General features: G+C 33.8%; 3 protein-coding genes and 1 pseudogene across 5 annotated transcripts; 2 read left to right on the top strand and 2 right to left on the bottom strand.

Annotated features, from left to right (window-relative positions):
- The first annotated feature begins 1802 nt into the window (after positions 1-1802).
- LOC146911537 (carboxylate clamp-TPR protein (DUF1685)) lies at positions 1803-3529 on the top strand. Its single transcript, XM_085725560.1, has 2 exons — positions 1803-2541; positions 2955-3529. The coding sequence occupies exons 1-2, from the start codon at positions 2061-2063 to the stop codon at positions 3035-3037; spliced, it is 564 nt and encodes a 187-aa protein (XP_085581686.1). The 5' UTR covers positions 1803-2060; the 3' UTR covers positions 3038-3529.
- Positions 3530-4321: 792 nt separating this feature from the next.
- TPR10 (ankyrin repeat family protein) lies at positions 4322-9964 on the top strand. 2 transcript variants are annotated; one of them, XM_085725559.1, is made up of 12 exons: positions 4322-4361; positions 4408-4527; positions 4613-4915; positions 5239-5378; positions 6055-6141; positions 6820-6945; positions 7215-7367; positions 8054-8128; positions 8690-8791; positions 9036-9206; positions 9297-9376; positions 9683-9964. In XM_085725559.1, exons 2-12 carry the CDS (start codon positions 4434-4436, stop codon positions 9735-9737), a joined length of 1386 nt encoding a protein of 461 aa, XP_085581685.1. In that variant the 5' UTR covers positions 4322-4361; positions 4408-4433; the 3' UTR covers positions 9738-9964. The 2 variants fall into 2 exon arrangements, with proteins under 2 accessions (XP_085581685.1, XP_085581684.1); XM_085725558.1 differs by having other exon boundaries at positions 4322-4527.
- Positions 9965-10903: 939 nt separating this feature from the next.
- On the bottom strand, positions 10904-13431 carry LOC146911535 (tRNA(His) guanylyltransferase 1 pseudogene; annotated as a pseudogene). The gene is made up of 2 exons (XR_015018543.1): positions 13116-13431; positions 10904-12883 (listed from the first exon to the last, which is right to left on the bottom strand). The product of XR_015018543.1 is annotated as a tRNA(His) guanylyltransferase 1 pseudogene (transcript).
- A 2135-nt stretch (positions 13432-15566) lies between these two features.
- LOC146911534 (E3 ubiquitin protein ligase DRIP2-like) lies at positions 15567-20981 on the bottom strand. The gene is made up of 7 exons (XM_085730159.1): positions 20645-20981; positions 20164-20263; positions 19300-19579; positions 18625-19127; positions 18491-18541; positions 16426-16498; positions 15567-15987 (listed from the first exon to the last, which is right to left on the bottom strand). The coding sequence occupies exons 1-7, from the start codon at positions 20748-20750 to the stop codon at positions 15814-15816; spliced, it is 1287 nt and encodes a 428-aa protein (XP_085586285.1). The 5' UTR covers positions 20751-20981; the 3' UTR covers positions 15567-15813.
- Between the last annotated feature and the right edge of the window lie 237 nt (positions 20982-21218).

The raw sequence follows: 21218 nt of genomic DNA, 5'->3' as shown, positions 1-21218 counted from the left end.
TATATTATAAAAATATTTAGTTCACTTTTAAGTAGCTAATATTTAGAGAAGGTATAGTATACATTTGATTAAATAATGATATTATAAAAATATTTAGTTCACTTTTAAGTAGCTAATATTTAGAGAAGGTATAGTATACATTTGATTAAATAATGATTTTTTTAAAATATGTATATGTTTATTTAAAAAGGTTAAAAAAATTAACGTAATATTTTTCTTCCAATTTTATCCTTTGTACTTAAACTTAGTTAATATTTAGAGAATGTTTAGTATAAATTTAAATAAATAATGAATTTTGTTTTTAAGAAAGAACAAATACAATTTTCCTTCAAAAAAGAAAGAACAAATACAATGAAAAGGGAATACGAGTGAAACTTAGAGAGATAGGTGTTAAAGAATGAAAATAGGTATCGTGATTTTTGGTGCAAGAGAAGTTTTATTGTTAAAAAGATTCACAAGATAAAGGTTTGTGTAAAAAGTATAATAATAAAACAGTAATTGGGTAACAGTACAATAATATATAGTTATGTGGGTGAAAATTATAGAAATGAAAAAACTGGAAGTACTTGTTATTACAAGTCACTTTAGCTTCTCCCATCATGGGAAAATTAATAAGTTTTCCCACCATAACCTGCACCACTCAACATAAGCATTCAGTTTCATCAATCCAATCGTCCAATTAACATTTCTTTTTAGCAGATAACTTCACAACTTTTTGTAAAATTTTACAAGAATGAGAATGCATGCAGGGATGGAACCAGAAAAATAATTAAGTGTGGAAAAAAATTATAGAGCAACTTTGTGACGACAATAACAATAGTGTAAATGTGGCGAGATGTTGCTTTTGTTTTGTCTTAATTGTTTTGAATGGGTTGTGACGTTGAATTTGATGATTCACTTTTGTTTTCTTTCACAATAGGGTAAACGATCATTTCAATATCTAATCATGTGACAAGTTATCACTATATAGTGCCACAGTCTAAACCAGTGACATGTTATTACTAAATAGTGTTTGGAGTGTACAAAAATTACGAACATATTCTCGTGTGTGTGTGTGTGTATATATATATATATATATTTTTTTTTTTTTTTTGGTTAGTAATTTTATGAATCAAATTGACTAACAAAAGATACATTTAAATAATAAAGTAACTAATAGATGAGTGAATGAAATTGTGAACGATCCAAAATATATTTGAGTTTGTCTTATAATACACGAATCTCTCTCTGATGAACGAATCCTAATCTGATTAAAATCATGTGGTTGATGATCTTTGCTCTGATGTTGTGTGTGAAATTGAGCCTTAAGCATAAAAGTTTATTAAACATAATATTTTTTTTAATACTTGTTTGTCAGTATTAAATTTAAATATATATCTTATAATTTCTTGTATATAGTTTACATTTAAAATTTATCTATTTTCTTTACTAAATTATACTTCTAAACCTAGTCCTAAAGGCTTAATTACCAGGCCCATTGGTGAATGAGACTATGAGAGTGAGGCATTGTGATGAAATGAAATATGTTGTGTTACAGAGCAGCAAAACTGAAATGATATAAAGTTTGAGACAAATATACGCGCCAACGACACATGAAGGATATAGATATTTTTGGGCACTGTTTATCTTAGAAAATACGGTTCATCCAAAGCATACTCTACAATTTGAACAAGATTTTATGACCCCAAATGTAGCATCACCTTCCGAATTTAGGTAGCCACAACATAGAATAGATTGTAGAATTTAAATTTACTTTAATACAATGCTTATTATACAACTCACTCTATCTAAATTAATTAACGCAGGTGCGTGTATTATGCTGCAGGAAGTTACAAAAAATGAATGGTGAGAATATCAATCACCAAATTAACTGAATTCGTTTATTATTAGACTTCTATTTAATTAACCATACCATTCCAGACATTTTCACCTTTCATTCTTTATTTCAATTACTCTTCCCTTCACGGCGACGCGGCAAGGCGAGGCAGTTTCATCTTCCTAACTGCCTCGGCTGTCACCATCACCACCACTACTAATCATCAAAATTCATAATTAATATTATGAGTAGCGAGGAAATAGAGTTACAGGGAGGAGGAGTCTGCGAAAACGAGTTTTCAGATCAGGAGGAAGAGTTGCAACAGGAACATTCTGATCAGAAGGCAGAGGCATTGGCGTTTAAGAAAAGGAAACGTCTAACAAAGCAACTATCAATGTGTGGAACACCAGGAGACATGGCATGGGAGAGAAGGCGTCGACAAACTCAACGTAGGAGGAATAGCATGCACGATTGCAACGACGAAGATCTAAATGAGCTCAGAGGATGTATTGAATTAGGATTTGGATTTAATGAGGAAGATGGACAAAAGCTTTGCAATACGTTACCGGCTCTTGATCTATATTTTGCTGTTAACCGGAACCTGTCTCCTAGTCCGGTATCTACACCTACAACGCATCGCACTGCTCACAGCCGTTCATCTTCGTCTATTGCGAGTCCTACTGGTAGCATTGTTGATTCTGATTCTTGGAAGATTTGTAACCCAGGTAATTAATGTCACTCATTCATTAATTACCCAATTATTCTAAATTGATGTCGTGGTTTCAATTATAGTTACGTTGCAAACTTTAACATTGTAACAAATAGCAATGCAAACAAATGCAGCCAATGCGCTGCAATTGTGATTGTTATCATTGTTTTTGAGACTTCTAAAATATTTATACTAGAGTTGTAGACCAACTTAAAACTAATATGATCTCAAATATAATACATCACTAATTATAAATTTGTAAGTATCGTTTGTTACAAAATATTGATAGTGTCCAAGTATAAATGTTTCAAAATATTAGGCTGTGTTCATTGTATATTATAAACGTAGATATGTTCGACTCTGGCTTTTAGTCTGTAATTAATTTGATGAATTGATTGATTAATGTCGGGTATTGTAATGTGGCTGCAGGGGATGATCCAGCACTTATAAAAACCAAATTAAGGCACTGGGCTCAAGCTGTTGCTTGTTCAGTAATGCAATCTCATTCATGATGAAGTCAAGTGTGGGATACATACATCATACATATGTTCTGCTTTTCTTTCTTTTTTTGTACAGAGGGAGGGTGGTTCTCATTCTAGATATATGAAAAATAAATAAAAAAATAAAAGAAAAAAACTACCAAAAATTTAAAAAAGAAAAAAAAAATGTGCAGATTTTCTTGAGGGTTTTTGTTGGGGCTGAACAAACAAACACATTGGTTGGTTGGCTTGGCTCCAATTTGTAAATTGGTAGAAGGTTATGGTGTCATCAAATATTTGCACCATTTCCCTTTACCTTTTTTTTCCCTCTTTATTTGTATATTTTTTCAATTGGATGTGGAACTGTCTCTCCGAGGAGCTATTCATTTCATGAAAACAATTTTGAATTGATCCACAACTGGTAAATGCTTTTTATAATATGAGCACTAAGCAAGGGCTTTTAGTTAGGCTCCAATTGTAAGGTTCCATAACTTTATAAAGATAATTGTTGATTTTGATTTCAAATGTAAGTAGTAAACATGTATATGTATATATGTATTTGTGTAAATTTAAATCAAATATAGTATTTTTTTTCCTTACATTTAAGATTAGAATATAGTTGTCAATTGCTCTCAAAACTTGGTCTCAACTCACATGCCGACTCTCAGTACTAATATGGTTGATTTTGGCTCCCATATATACGCAAATATAGGCTACGAATTATAGAATCTAAAACATGTAACTTTGTTTAAAAAAGGTTAATTGACTTAGAAGTGGTTTAAATGATTTTAAATTATGGGTTCTGATTTTACATGTAACTTTGTTTAAAAAAAGTTAATTGACTTAGAAGTGGTTCAAATGATTTATATTATGTGTTCTGATTTTACAATTCAATACTCCAAAAACACGATTTGGATTATAGAATCCAAACGGAGGTAATTGTGGGAGGCTGGGCGAGGGGAAGGGTGATTTTACTCTTTTTTTTTTCCGTTAATTGCTCAAATTGGCCTCTTGTCCACCAAAAATTGAATTATTCAATATCATAAAAGTTTGTCTTATGTTATTTTATCTTGTTCTCTTCTCTATCCGATACTTAGTGTTTAACATATCAAACGCACGCTAAGTTATTTTTATAGACATGGTGAAAAATATGAACAATCTCAAATTACATGGTTAAAACCATTAATCCTTTTTTATTTTGTGAAAACAAACTCTTATCTTAATTGTGAGCTGCAGTTACGCATATTAGGGTTTGAGCCCACGGCCCAAAACATAACCTTTATATATGTTGACTACTTTTAAGTAAGGTTTTGGTTTGGTTTCTTTGAATTGTTTCAACTTTCAACACAGGGTTTTGCTCCTTTGAAAGAAAGAAAGAAAAAATAATAAAAAACAGGGTTTTGGTTTTGCATTACAGATTGTTCTCGATATGGCTCCCGATGCTTCCGACGCACTTGCAGTTAGGCAGAAAGTTCAACACTTCCTCAACGCTGCTCGTACCGGCAATCTCGATCTCTTAAAGAGTAACTCAATCATTCAATTAATCAACTTATTATTATGTAATACTTCGTTGTTCTTCATTCATCTGATTTTATATTGTTTTCATAGAATTTGCGGAACAATTAGACGAGGGCAAAGATTTATCCAAAACAGTGGAAGCAATTAAAGATGCAAACAAGCGTGGTGCACTTCATTTTGCTGCTCTTGAAGGACAAACTCAGATTTGCAGTTATCTTGTTGAGGATTTGAAGCTTCCTATTGATGATAAAGACGAAGACGGTGAAACTGCTCTCATTCATGCTGCACGTCAGGGACACACTGCCACTGCTAAGTATCTTATTGATCATGGTGCTGATCCTACCATTGCTAGCAATTTAGGAACCACGGCTTTGCATCATTCTGCTGGAATAGGTTTTTTCCTTTCTTTATTATTCTGTTACGTGATGAATTGATTTTGATTGCTCTATGTCCATGTTTGGAGAAACATCTTAATTAAGTGCTTATAGTATAGTATGACAAAAGATAGAATAAGTCAAACTGTTTTCTTAAGTTATCCTTGAGAGCTTATGGACTGATAACAAGTGTTTATGTCATTAGAAAATCTCTAATTAGCGAATCCAAACAGAAACTATCTCTTTTTATGCAATGTTATTAGAAAAAGTATTGTTTTGTTAAGTTTGTCTCTCTTGTTATGTGCCTGCTGATTTTGTTGTGATATGTGGTTTTTGTTTCAGGAGACACGGATTTACTTGAGCATTTGCTGTCCAGAGGAGTTAATCCTGACTTAGAAAGTGATTCGGGAACACCGTTGGTTTGGGCTGCTGGTCATGCTCAAGAAGCTGCTGTCACTGTTCTATTAAAACATGGTGCAAATGTAATTCTTCATTCCATTTCTTAATTTGTGTTACTTTGTGATAATGTTACGAAGTATACTCGATTTCTTTTGCTTCAGAAATTTGATTCGTTCGAGTATCAGAATTCTATATCTATTTGATTGGATATTTAGAGTATCAATTGGTGTTTACACTACGCATATTCTTTTCTGTTTCTTCTTTCTAAAATTGCTTTGTTCTTCCTATCATCTGGATCTGTGGTCTTCTGAAGAAACAGTCATTTACCACATTTCGATAGTCAATATGCTCTCAGCAATGTTATCTGACTTTTACATCAATATTTTATTGTTCAAATCGATAAGCGCAATCTTCATAAGCTTTATTGATACACTCTGTCATTGTTGAGATACATTTTCTTGAATAGTTTACGAGGATTGATTAATTTATTCTTCTTGCTTGATTCATCACATCCTAATGAGACAATGTATTATAGCTTGTTTATTTGCCACTCTAGAAAACGATTCTGCATTCTAGTGTACTTTTGTTTTTGTGTACTACTAATATGCTTATTACATGGGCATGGTTGAACAAATTTTCTTTCTTATCTATGCCGTGTTAAGTTTTCAATTTAGTTTCTGAGATATTTTACAGAATATCACTATTGTAATAGTATTACAAATATAATGCTTTCCCTTTCATCTTGGTGTTGTTTTGCAGCCCAATGCTGAAACTGATGATGGCATTACCCCACTCATTTCATCTGTTGCAGCTGATTCTTTGGCATGCTTAGAGCTGTTAATACAGGTTCAACATCTTGTTCAACTTGCAACCCTTACTAAACAATATACTATGTTTATGATTTGGATATGTGAAACATGGAATAAATACTAGAATCTTTGCTGTAATATTATTATACTGATACAGAGATACTCCATGAAAATTGTAGAAAATTTATCAGTGGAAATGGTGGGAAAAACGATGTATATGATGAATTAGTATATATAACCAACATCATTCATAGAATCGTGATGATAAACTATACATTTAATGATTTCATTTGAGTGACATATTGTAGGAGCAATAATGCCATTAAAAATTAAACTGCTAGTATGATAATGTAATCAGGCTGACAATTTCATTCCATGTTATATATCCATAACAATTAGTTAGTTGATTAGTTCAAAGTATATTATATATGCCCAGTATTACAAAAATGTACTGGGAATCAGTGCTAGTGGGTGTTATTTACGAAACATCTATCTAATGAAAAAGGGAAGAGATAGATACATTGGTAAAATACGTTCAAAGCTATAGAAAGCTGGGTTGAACCTTGTATTTTGTTGATGAATGTACCTTAAAAGGCGTCTCAACAAGTACCCATCCCGTAGCCTTAAAAGTTTGTTATGCTATCCTAGTGAATATAGATTTCCTGTATATTTTTCAACTTCTGATCCATCTATATTTGGATTTTACTGTATACAGGCAGGTGCTAAAGTAAATGTTAGTGCTGGTGGAGCAACTCCTTTGCACATTGCAGCTGATAATGGAAGTCTAGAACTTATAAATTCCCTGTTGAAAGCAGGAACTGATCCTAATGTCTCTGACGAGGTGAGACGTATTTAATTTCCTAACTTCCTCATTTGGCTCATAACCTTCTGATGTTAGTATAGAACTCAATGGCTGCCAAACAATGCCGAGAGTCTACTTATATAAGAACCCAATAGTATTTTCTTGTATTCTTGTTTCCAAGATTTTTCCAATCTTTTCAGCGTCTCTGATGTCAACTTTGCTTATCCAGTGTAGTGCATATGGTTGTGGTAAACAATGTGCCTTCCATTAATATTTGGAACTAAATTTTATGTCTGTTTGGATCACAGGATGGTGTTAAGCCAATACAGGTTGCAGCTGGAAGGGGAAATCGTGGAGCTGTTGAGATATTGTTCCCCGTGACATTCAAAATTGATGTTATTCCTTCTTGGACTATTGATGGGATACTTGAGCATGTGCAATCAGAAAGTAAAAAGCAGCAGGTACTGAAGCCCTAATTTTTTCTATGTCCTGCTGGACAGAGTTAAGGAATATCATTGCTGCAAGAACATGAGATAATTACGCTTACTTTTGGTTAAGATAGATGAAGCCGTCCTTACAATAGTCACCGCATTATCTTAAAATACAAAGTATATTTGCCTTGTAGTTTCATAGGTTGTCAAGAATTAAATATTTTCTACATTTATTTTGTTACAAAGAAAAGAGAACTCTACAATTTTACTGTAGCTATCCAAATTAAAATGGAGGAACATAAAATATTCTCTGCTCAAGCCAGCATTCTCCAGCAAGGAATAAATCTATATGCGTAATGCTAAAATTCTTTAAACTTTAACTGATTGTGGTTGCAGTTTTTACTATTATATTGTCTTGATCATATTATACTCTTAAAGTTCAAAAAGGGTTAACTAATTCTTTCTGATACTAGTTTGTATTTTTGTCTCAAGCCAGCATTCTCCAGCAAGGAATAAATCTATATGCGTAATGCTAAAATTCTTTAAACTTTTAAGTGATTGTGGTTGCAGTTTTTACTATTATATTGTCTTGATCATATTATACTCTTAAAGTTCAAAAAGGGTTAACTAATTCTTTCTGATACTAGTTTGTATTTTTGTTGCCTGACAAAGTGGATTTCTTAATCTTTGTACTGAGTTGTAAGGGCAATGTGCAGGATGAATCGCTAAATGCTAAAGAAAATAACCGGTCTGTGGATGCTGCTGTTTCTCGAGAGCAAAATATCCCTGAGGTGTGTTTTCCTATTAAATATATTAGCTGTACTTTTTTCTCAATTTGGTATGTTACAGACTTACAGCTGTACTGTCAATGTAAGTAGCTGCAAAAATATTGTAGATGCTGAAGAAATATGCAAGTCGCATCCAATTATGTGTATTCAGTCATAAGAATCGTCTGTTTACGTAAATCTCTCTCGTTTCTAGATTGTGTATTGCTTCAGAGATTATGCACCATCTTTGTTGTTATCCGTTGCGTTCCCCTCAGTTTTTGGCTGGTTATTTTAAAGATATTTAGCGAGCCTTTCTTCTTCTTAGGATTCTGTTTCTCATTTATCACTCTTCTGGTTTATTGTACCCTATCGAGTATGTGCACTGTCTTATTGAAAAAAAAAAAAAGTATGTGCACTGTCTTAAACTTTCTTACAAGATTATGATTTTAATACATTGTCAAGTTAGAACCCATGATCAATTGCTTATTCTTATAATAAAATTCGATTTGATTTTTGATCTTTTAGTTAAGTGTGTCAACTTTACTTTTTTTTTTCTTTGTAATATAATTGTGTGAACTCATCTAGGTGTCACCTGAAGCCAAAAAGAGAGCAGCAGAATCAAAATCAAGAGGGGATGAGGCTTTTAAAAGGAATGACTATCATACGGCTATAGATTCCTATACACAAGTAAAGTCTTGATCTCTCGTCTAACTCTTGAACTTCATTCTGTTTGTAACTTTTGCTTGTTGAGTACTTTTCGTGCACCATGCCCCGTGTTAGTTATGTCTCAATGATGTTTCTGTGCAGTGTTCACTGGACATCCACATGTTTATCTAGTCTAGTTTTAGAAAATTAACTGCATTTATCTTCTTACTAAATGACAATCAGTTGATGATATATTCTTTTCTTTTCTTTTTGAATGTGTTTGCAGGCAATTGATTTGAATCCCAGCGATGGTACATTGCATTCAAATAGAAGTCTATGTTGGATGAAGCTAGGTCAAGCTGAGCAGGCTTTAGCTGATGCAAAGGCATGTAGAGCATTAAGACCAGATTGGTCCAAAGCTTGTTATAGGGAAGGCGCAGCCTTGCGTTTGTTGCTGGCATGTTATCCTGAAACCTTTCCCCCTTGACATTTGCTCCAGGACACATGATTCACGTTTCTTAACTTCAATTTGCTATCCTTGTTGCAGAGGTTTGATGAAGCTGCAAATGCTTTTTACGAGGGAGTAACACTTGACCCTGAGAGCAAGGAGCTTGTAAATGCGTTCAGGTCTACACATTGTTTTATTCAGACTTATTTGCACTTTTAGTTATTTTGCAATAGTTAATGTATGGTTTAGGTCTTCTAATAATTTATTGAGCAAATTAAATTTAATTCAATTAAGTCTCTTCATCATTTTTTCTACTTTAAACTCTCAAATTCATATTTTTGAATCAAAATCATCACAAATTTAACTGATCAAATCTTCAAATCGCTCAGATTCACCAATGCCAACCAGCACATACAAGTCTTTAATCTGTTGATCAGTTCATTAATTTGTATGTATCTAATCATGTATTCATTCATCTTTTACAGGGAAGCTGTTGAAGCTGGAAGAAAATTTCATGGCACAACCAAAGATAAACCGTAGTTGTCATTTTTCTAATGTCCCTTACAAAGATAAGAGACTAAAACGTTGTGGGTGATGCAGCCTTTTAACCTTATTGATATGTATTTTCTTTTGAGTACAATCTTACGAGTACAGTTTACTGGTAATTCATTGCGTTAAAAATTATACTAATTAGAAAGGTTATTGCTTATTTGACATCTTGAAATATTATAGCATTGGCGCATTGTGAAAATGGCAATGCAGGCAAATTGCATGTTGTCAAGGCTCGGGTTAATATGGACCGCCATTATAGGTGGTTCATAATAGATTAGTTTGTAAGTTTAATTGAATCATTTGATTGTTATTCCATAAGACATTTGCCGGTATGATACGATACGGTCCGCAACCGACATGTACGCACACCCAGTGACCGAGTGCCTCAAGTATGAAGATCTTGTGAACTTTATCTTTCCTTCCCCCACCAGAGCCTTTATTTCTACGACCCTTGAAATATACATACCCCTCTTAATAAGTTGGATGGGTCGGTGTAGTGTTTAATAAAAGGGTTAGTAACGTTTTGTTTTTATCCCTGTAATATTGGGTCAGTTGCCATCTTACCTTTATTTTATCGAAAACAATTGCTTTAGAAACTAATATTTTTTAAAAGTGAAGACGAAGAACAGCAACATATTCCAGTGCTGTGGTGGTTTACCAGTACATTGTCGTGAAATACAAAAGATTGAGAAGGTTGGTGGTTCTGAGGAAATTATCTCCTAGATTACAGGTTATTATCATTTCAAGTATGGCTGCTTTGCCAGGTTTATAATAAGTTGTAATGGTTTGGTTCGAGAATTAGGAGGGGAGGGGAGGGGAGATATTTTAATTAGAAGTGTGTTTGGTTCACAAGAGGAGGAGAGGGATTTTAAAATTATTTTACTGTTTTAGCCTTAAACTTAATTAAATAAGGATAATAAAGTAACTAAACAATAACGATGTAATCGATAACAACATGATGTAGACGATGGAATAATGGATTAGTAATAGGGTTGTTACAAGAAAAAATTGTTAATGATATGGAATAAAAGTTGTTACAAGAAAAAAATTGTTAATGATATGGAATAAAAGTTGTTACAAGATAATATAACCTATAACCTAATAATAGTAAAAATTGTTTCAAAGATAATATAACATAATAATAAAAAATCTTGTTACAAGGATAATAATGAGATTTTAAATTAATATACGGATAATTTTGACAGTGCAATAAAATTTGCTCCTCTCCCCTCCCCTCCCCTTCTAAAAATTTAACCAAACACTTCAAATTAAAAATCTCCCCTCCCCTCCAAAACTCTCGAACCAAACGGACCCTAAAGGGATCTAAAGCTTGCTTGCAAGTATTTCCACTCACAAATAATAAAACCTATGTGGTACTTACCAATTTCATTATCTTAAATAAAAAAAAATACATATATGAATTCAAGAATGTTAAACCAAACTAAAATAAAATAAAATTAGAAGCACGAAAATAAAGTAATGAAGTTTTAATTATCGGACTCAACATTTCTTCCAAACATGTAGCTTTTCATCAAGGATGCCCGGGTGTTCCAACCAAAAGGCTGATCCAATTATGTCAATATGTGCTACAACGACTTTTCCGTAACTTTCAGAAGAGACTCCATTCTCCTGATGGATGAGAACATTGTCTATTCTATCCCGAAATACTGACGATCCTTGTCGGAACATCACAGGCAATTTATTGTAGTCAATAGCCAATTCCACAATTTTCTTTCGTAGTTGAGCACCCTTTAAACTACGTTGAGCTTCCCGTTTGCTTTTTCCAGATGCAACAAGCTTCCAGAAACAAGTGTTATATTGATTGTTTATGTGGCAATCCACTTGCCTCCACGAAAGATAGTCTCGTACAATCTCAGCAGATGGATAGCACACTGCCCGTGCATCAAAAGAAGGAGAATAATTTAACTCAGTTTGAGGGAATAAATTTTTCCATCTCATCACGTAAGTTGAAGTGAAGAAGGACACAATTGCTGAAATGATTTTACTAGCTCTCCTTTGATAAAGATCAGTGGATTTCTTAAGAATGAAACTGTACTCGTCGCTAACCCCATAAGCAAATACTATATCCTGCCTAAATTCTTCTAAGACAGCCACCGCACATGAATTCATCAAATTAAGAGCTCTGTCGTCATTTGGCTTCACAAATTCATGTATCTCAGAAAATCTATGGAAGTGGCATCCATCTATCCGAACTACAACCCATGTAGACGGCATCAACTTGCTATCAAACTCAAAGGACCTCACATACTCCGGCTTTACATTGTTAATCTCCTCCGCAAAAACACCAAGCTCCTTCAAAAGAATAGTCTGTTCGTTCCAAAATCTTGTGCTTGCTATTTTCTTGTAGTGCACTGTGTTTATCTTTCTCCTTTTTCTTTCAACCGGAGCACCATCTTTAGTGTACTTCACCACATCTCCTACCATTGTCTTCAAAACACATGAGCCTTGTCGTAACATTGGATCCAGTGTATTGTAATTGACATTAAACTCATCAAATAAAATATCATTTAAGTCATGCTTCTTAGCACCATCGATAAAATCCTTTGCTTCCTTCTCATTCATTCCGCGTTCAACAAGTCGCCAAAAGCATTGATCATATTGATTCTGCAAATGACAGATATTTTGCCTCCACGAAAGATATGCTTGAAGGGCATCTATAGCTGCACAAGGTATGACTTTCCCATGGAAAGAAGGAGGAGAATGCAGTTCCATCTGCGGGAAGAATTGATGCCATTTTCTAACAAAGACAGATGAGAAAAAAGAAGAAACAATGGATAATATTTTGCTAGCACGTCTTTCATAGAACTTGGTGGTCTTCTTGAAAACAAAGGTATACTCATCACTGAACCCGTATGCGAGAACTATATCAGCATACTCTTCAAGCACCGCAACGGCGCAAGAATTCATCAAATTCAAAGTAGTTACATGGTAAGGTTTGTGAAGTTTAGAAGCAGTGATGGAAACAAGGATGAAATTTGGGAACATAACCTCGTCCTCGAGTTCAAAACACTTGACATACTCGTATTTGCTGTTTGCCATGTTTATTTGTTCTTCTCACAAGAAAAGTATCATACAGTTGGTGGGTTTGTCTTATTGCAAAAATAATAAAAGACCTGCATCAGTTCATTTACAATAGAATCAAAATTTCAATAAAATCCACTCATTCACTTCAAATATCAATCAATTATGAGTGGCATAACAATCTAACATTATAAAATAGTAATAGTGGTGGTAATAATAAATAATTTATCTTAATCCATTACCAAAAAACATAAATTTTCATTCCAAAGTGGTGTTTTTCGATATCTAATGTGAGAAATGAAATAAATATCCGCACAAACTGACCTTTAATAGGACGATGAAAGGCACGACGGCGGAGAGAGGATGAATTACTGATGTGAGCTTGCTTAGCTTTCTTTGATGTGCTGCTCACATCAGAAATTCTGAACGTGTTCCTCCATAGCAGATTTCAGTTCATCGATCGACATGGCGTTGCGATATACAAATGCAGCATTATCTGCTCGTACAATTCATATAAATTATAGTTTTGCTGTCATGTGATGTGGTAGCTACTAGCTATCAAATGCTTCTTTAATGGATGGTATGAGGTTGTTATCTCTGATGTTCGGTTTGTTTAGCTTTCTTTGACGGCGGCGTGAACAGCGGACGAGGTCAAGTGGGTCTTCATTCATAAACAAATAAAAAAAATATATTAAAAATAGGTTTTCTTTTATTTTTACAACAATTCATCTTTTCTTTTGGGTACAAAGACGAAGACGAATCACAAATTCTTCTTCCACTATATGATTGAATTTATGGTTAAATTGAAAGTGTTTTTTTATCGTCTCATTCAAGTGTTTTTAAGTCTTTTAGTAATATTGTGTCAAAAAAAAGTCTTTTAGTAATATGTCTGTTAATAATATCCAAAAAAGTTTTAAGAAATAAGTACATTATTTCTTCCGTCTCAAAATAAGTGGCACAATTTGAGCAGTTGACCATTAACAATATTCCCATGATCTTTTTTTTTTTTTTTTTATCTATTTTAGCTATATTTGTTTAGTAATATATAAAGAAAAATGTTGGTATATAAGATATTCAATTTGTCTTAACTAATAGTTTTAAAATATCAACTTTTTATGATTTTTGTTAACATATACTTAACTATTAGATCGATGAAGTATGTCCTCGTGAGCTTAGCTCAGTTGGTATGGACAATGCATAAAATATGCAAGGTTCGGAGTTCAAACCCCGACCACCAAAAAAAAAAAAATAAAGATCGATGAAGTATTACATAATAGATTTTTTCATAAAAAAAATGATGGTATATATTGGGTGTAAAATATTCTTAAATACAAATTATAATGTCTAATATAAATATAATCTTCCATTCCATAAGAAAATGAAAAAAAGAAAATATTTGGATATTTTAAATATTGCTATGATAGACCGAAGATGTGGCTTGGGGCTGTTATCACCAATGTGGTAAGCCTATAAAAAATTTGAGTTTAATAGAAAGGAGTTGACAATATAAGACAGTACTAGTTTTCAACATTATCCAATCATATAGTGGAAACGTATTACAGCTAGGCCTGGTTTGCTCGAGTTGCTTATTACTCCCTCCGTCTATAAATAATAGTCGTTTAAGGTTTATGCACGGTTATTAAGAAAATGATTAGTTGTGTTGATTTTTATGATAAAATTAGTATCATTTACTAAAACACCCTTATTAATTGTAGTTAGTTGAGTCGTTAAGTTGGATGAGATTCAATAAATAAAGGTATAATAATGAAAAAAATAAATAAATGCTGCATTGGTATTCTAAAGTGACAATTATTTTGAGGAAAAAAATGATAAAGAGACAATTATTGTGAGACGGAGGGAGTACTTGACAGAAAGTTCTCGTTAACTGCTAATGCAAGTAGCATGGTTAATGCTTTAATGACGTTCATTTATAAGTAAGAGTTGTGCTAACATGTACCCGTTTTTTGCAACAAAAAAAAAAGTATTTAATGAAAAAAATTAAATTTCAATCTTTGGAGGAATAAATTTGCACAATTTTCAATGCATAATATCTATCTTTGATACCTTAACATGTGCCTTTAGAGCACATGTTAGCATTTCCCTTCCCTGTAAATAATACTCCAAAAACAACATTAATGGCATCCAACAATTTTCTTTCTGAGAAGAAGTTAGAGCAACTCCAATGCATGTTCTACACTATGTTCTCAAGAGACAAGAACAGAGAATTTTGTTCTAGCCATTGGAGAAGAATGACATGGAAGTACAAGCTGGAGAACTATTCTCCTAGAGGAACACGTTCTTGCACTGTTCTGTCAGAGATAACAAAAGCAAGGAGAGAGAAGAGGAAAGGAAATGAATATATAATACTATGTGAAGTTCATGGTGAACCTCATATAAAACAAACTAAGAACTTAAATGCATTGGAGTGAAAATGATAAAAGTTCTTGAATTCTACGTGGCAATTATTGGCCCACAAAAATTACCTTGAGAACATCAATATTGTTCTACCGCTGGAGATGCTCTTAGTACCCTACAAATCTTATGCATTGGTAACTTTCATGCCATCTTTCTTAGTCACTGACCATGCTATCACCTATCAGCATTCAGCTTGTACATATCTAAAGAGTAAAGAGAAATCACACTTTATGCATGTTGTTCATGTACTATTAGGTTCAGCTAACACTATCATTCATAGCTGATGCCATGTACGAACTCCAACCTCAACCACTACAATAATCACTCTCCGCTTACATTCTATAAAAGGGGAAGACATCATTTGGTCAATTGGTAGTATTAGGTATTCATGTCCTAGAAAAAAATAGCAAATAAAGCATATATATAGTACAAAATTGGAGGGTATACATTTAGAGATTATGAAAACAAATCAAAAAGATTCACGACATTGAACAAATTAATGAACAAATTCCCAAGTAGGAACACCTGAGTTTTTTTTTCCCCCAAGTAGTTGTATATCTATGTAAAGTAACAGAGTCCACACATATGGATAGGATAGGGGACAAGCTCAATGAGGTAAGGTCTTTCGACAGTACGATAAAGCCATCACAAAGTCCTTAGCCGAAGAGCCCACAGATGCCGGTAACTTTTTCGATGTTGATGCTGTGCAGAACCACAGATCTACTAAGTTATGCAGTTGCAATGTTGGGAGCACAGATTGACCCCGGCACATTATTTCCACCTGTAGAAAATAGCACCAAACCATGTCACCAATAATGAACCAGCAAATTATTGTTTATGTGTAATTTAAATAGTTTCATTTCGAATTCAAGTATGAAATATTGAGGTTATTAAACTTTTATTTTTAAATTGCCAAAAAAAATGACTTTTTTTTCAAAACAAAAAAGGCTCAACTAATCAGGCCTGCAAAAAATTTCAAAAGAAAATCAGGTAAATATCAAAAGATCTGTACCAGGTTGCTCTATCTCATGTAGAAATATTTCAATCAGATAACAACAAACACAACACCATATTATATAGCATATTCAGGACCAAACACATACTGTGGTTAAGAACTTCAACCCCAAAAAAAATTTCGATAGTTGATATCGTAGGGGAAAAAAGAAGGAAAATGAGATAGGGGAGTATAGCAATCGTTCAGTTATTAGAATGAGCTCACCTCAGCTTCGCTAGCAAGATTAAGTTTCTTCATGAGATACTTTTGAATATACGAGACAGGCACAGTACCATCCCTGTGATGAGATGAGAAAGGAATGATTACACCTTATGAGCTATTATCACAATCTTATTAGTTATCATTCAAAGGGGAATAGATTTAACAGGTTTAGTTGAGAAAGGAAAAAGCAAAGAAAAATGCATGAAACAGCAATACATTTGATTCAACATGGCAGGTAAGTTTTCCTTAGGAAAAAATGTGACTTAGACAATGAATACCAATCAGAGAAATAGTGTGTGCTCATCAAGTATGTGACAAAAGTGTTAACAATCAAATCCATGTCAAGTGAGAAAATATTTTTCCCTTACCAACATCAACATCCTTAAGCTCTTAATTGAAATAATTGGAACTACAGATATTTCAAGGTAACTGTAGGATTAAAAAACCGTAAATAGCTCAAACATGGCAAAGATAGCATAACCTTACAAGACATTTCAAGATAATCCCAGAAGTAAACAATCATGAACACAAATGTTTGGCAGTTTAAAGACAATAAGAAAAGGAAGCTATAAAATCAAGTTGTTTAAAAAGTTTATGTATCCATTGAGTAAATGAGTCCGAACAAGATAAGAGAGAGAAAAAACAGAAGCTTATATTATCTGTACCTGTGTCCTGTGTCAGCAAATTGTTCCAAATTTTAGTTTTAACGAATTTCAACTGACAGCATTAGCTGCTAGAAGAATGGACTTTCTTAGAACGATGCATGGGAGTGTTTTTCACCATTACTGCTGTCATTTACATCATAGAGATCCGCTATACAGAGTAGTTATTTGTTTGTGATAGCAGAATTATGGGGAAACACACATAATATGTTCAAGGAGGAAGGGAACATAACTATCCAACTTCTATAAACAAAATCCTGGTAAGGAGTAATTTTGCATGCTTCTCTTAAAATCTGGGATTGGGCCTAACTCAATCCCACAAAACCGAATTGTAAGGTGAGGACTGCCCAAACCTTAAAAGAACTACTTAGGCCATACCTTTATGCATCATGTTGAAGGCTACAATGAAGGAAATCCAAAGTTGCCTCAATTAAGGTGATTAGGAGAGGTTCACAATTAAGGTGGCTTTCCAACACCCTTTCTCATGCCCAGGGCAACGGGTCTAGAGTGTGGAAAATGAAGGTGGTCCAACAGCAGAAGTATGATATACTCTAATATTATCTCATAGTTTAGATTTAAGCCTTAGTCTACCCCCAAAGCAAGCTCATGGGGTGAGAGTTACCCTTACTTATAACTACTATTCATACCATATCACTATAAATGCAAGACACCCGACAAAAACCCCGTACACTGAACACAATAAATTGAAGGCTGCGACGAAGGCAGCCCAAACTTGCTGCAATCAAGGCGGCTAGGCGTGGACTGCAATTAAGGAAGCTTTCTAACAGCTTCTAATTCTAAAAATAACTATAAGTCTTCTAGAAGTTTAAAATCTAAACTTATGAAACCAACAAGCACAAACTAAATTTAGATGGGAGAAAAGACCACATAAGCTCTTATAGCAAAAGTGTTATGAATGCGATGAGTAGAGATTGTTGAAGAGGGTGGAAAAAGGTTGATAAATGAACAACTAACAAAACATCAATGTTTTTCTTTATCTTCACTCACAAGTCGTTTCACGAAATTAGATTAGTGCTAATTGCCACTCAACATCTATTTAAAAAAGGTGAACTTTTATCTAAGATATCTTTCATATGCAAAAACAGTATTTTTGTTTACCTTCCTGTTACTATTTACTCCTTGGAAACTTGAATTTTGGCCTATCTAAAGTGGTTATTATTTAGCCATACAGATTTTGAAGTTGTTTTATGAAATTATAAATAAGCATACAAAATCACATTTTTTTTTATCATTTTATAATTTTTGGCACAGACTAAAAAGTGGGGAATTGTGTCGATTCACAGGCCAAGTTGCTTGCTAAATTGCATATTCAAGAGAAAAAAAAAACATGGGGGGAATGAAATGAAAAAGACAAGTAGAAAGACATTGTGAGTTGAAAAAATTACTTTATTCTTAAGTAGCATGCCGAGATCTGTGGCAAGGAAACTTCTCCATTCCTGAATAACAAGGTCAATGCAATGCTTCAGGGTCCATAGAAGAAAAACAATGAATAGAGATTGCATATAGAAAGGTGACTTACTGGTCTTCTGAAGCAACTAATGTAAACCAAATAGGACTGTTTTTCCTGTTGCACCTGCTCTCTGTTGCATCTAACATGAGTTGTGCTGAGGCAGACATCTCAAATGCTGCTGCTCTCTTCTGTTTAGAAGGACGCATCCTTTTTCGCTTCACCGGACCTGAAGGCATGGTGTTTCCCGCCTTGTCATCTCCAAACTTTGTTTTATGTCCATTACTCTTGTTCTTGGCTTTAGGCATGTGTAATTCGCTCTGAACAGATGTAGGTGGCTCTGATTTGGTTGTAATTTCAGACATCTCTAGTCCACCATGAGGAGTAGTTGGAGACTCTAATTTGGTAAGAGGAGTCCCTTGTAAATTTGATCTGGACGACTTTGTTCTATTGGCTGCTTCGACGAGACAGTTCAAGGGCGTCCAGAGATCAGCCTTCCCTTCTGTAAGGTCTATATTGTTGTCTGTATCTTCGTTGGGTCTATTCTTCTTAGAAGTCTCGGCTATTGAAGAATCCTACAACAATATAATGATCATGTATGCACATAATCACATGAAACAGGTTCGTAATTGTTCACGCAAAAGCCTAATCACAAATAAAAATGCAACGTAAGCCCTAGTATCCCATATCCCACATCTGACATTCATTTTGTGCAGGCATATGCAATGAAGTGGAGGCTGAGCTTACCGGATTATCTTCATTGTGTGCTTCTTCTTTCTTTATGGATTCTTCAGGGATAAAACTGCATCCACGTAAAGCAACAGCCTTTCTTGTAGCAGTTTTTGTTCTCTTTCCTGTAAAGGTGGTATGTGTTGAAACTTTGGGAGCACTGACCACCAATGATGAAAGTGATCTTTCCTTCCTTTTTGGTGGAAGGGGTGTTGAGGGAACAACTTCTTCGGCTTTAACCTTTTGTCGTTTACATGGGAATATTTTGGTCCTAATATCTTGCAGATTGTGATCAGGCCTGGAGGTAATTAATAGGCACAAATGATCAAAATTATGAATACGACTTTGTATAGATTTATCAAACATCTGATATTTAAGTTCTACAAAACAATGTATGCATGAAATCATTTAAGAATGAGTGATTCCAGTTTAAAAGATATGCTTGGTGATGAGGAAGATATCACTGAGTGGGATTTTCACATTGACTACCGCATAAACACCAGTGTTCAATCTTCACCAAAAATCCGACGTGGAAGATGAAAATGTTGAATTTATTTCATGGTGAAAATATACGAGAATCGGAGAAAATGCACATATGATGTAAGATGCAATTTTGGTAAATGAAAAGTCCAAATGGTTAAGTTAAGTCAACAGTTACCTACCTGTTAGATGGCATGCAACAGAATTAGTGATTTATGAGAAAGTATTAGGCAGCTAATGACATTACTAAAAAAATAGTGGAGAAAGTAGATATGATAGTAAAAGAATGAAATTTAACTACAAATAGTAGATAGTGTGTAGTAAATAAATTTGATGGTAAGATTAATGTCATTAATAATATGCATGATTTAATTAAATAAATCAGTGAGAAAAGGTGACCACCTGAGTTTTTCGACAGGAAGGATACCCAGATCAATGTTGCATACTGGACAGGAATCAACCTCTTCATCTGAAAGTTTGTCATGTATACACTTCCTACAAACTGGAACATGATTCAACGTTCAATTTGAATAATGTAATGCAGAAACAAGAAAACACATTAAATTGAATGCATCATCCATCATCAGGTTAGTTAGTTGACTTGAAGAAACAAAGCTAATAATGTTGAAGGTTGTTGATAATAAAAATGACGAAGAGCAACAGAAAGAATGAATAAGAAAAATTAAGAAAGGGTTAGAAAAAATAAAATAAAATAAAATAAAATAAACGCACGCATGGTAGCGTTGGTGTGGAACGTGGAAAATCTGAAAGAGAGAAGAGGAAAGATAATATAAATCGGAGGAGAAGTAATTAATTAATAAAGTGAAATGAAATTGGGATGATAGATTAGATTAGATAGATCGAATGAAATGAAATGAATTACAAGTATGAAGGCATAGAGATATGGTTGTAGCATCTTTGAGTAGCTTATGACAAAGAGGGCATGTCATGCATGCTTCAAGATTTTCTCTCTTCACTTTCACGACCATCTTCTTCTCAACAGCATTAATCAATGGGATCTATCTCCGAATCAAATCCTAGAACAACGTAGATAGATAGATAGATAGATAGATATAGACCGACCCGGTGGTGGAATCGAATGTTGTTGTTGTTGTTGTTTAGTTTAGTTGAACGAAGAAAGACAAAGACGACAACAAGAAACAGCGAGTGAGCGAGCGTAACAACGCACGCGACTCACTCACTCGCTATCAAAGAAACCCAACAACGCCTTTTCTGCGCTATCTACTTATAATTACTCAACTCAACTCAACAACACACACTTTGCTTACCCACACCAACTATTGTTGTTACAACAGTTTAAGCAATGTTTTTTCACCCTTCTTACTTCTTACCATACCAATCATCACAATCAATCCTCCTAACATTCAAAATTAGTAGTATTAATTATCATTATCAGAACAATTAATTAGAAAAAAAATTGAGAGTGTGTGTTATCT

The sequence above is a fragment of the Medicago sativa genome, chromosome 7 (assembly GCF_051527215.1).
Source record: "Medicago sativa cultivar Bolivia chromosome 7, Bolivia_mono, whole genome shotgun sequence".
NCBI classification, from domain to species: domain Eukaryota; kingdom Viridiplantae; phylum Streptophyta; class Magnoliopsida; order Fabales; family Fabaceae; genus Medicago; species Medicago sativa.
This window is presented reverse-complemented; position numbering and strand designations above follow the sequence as displayed.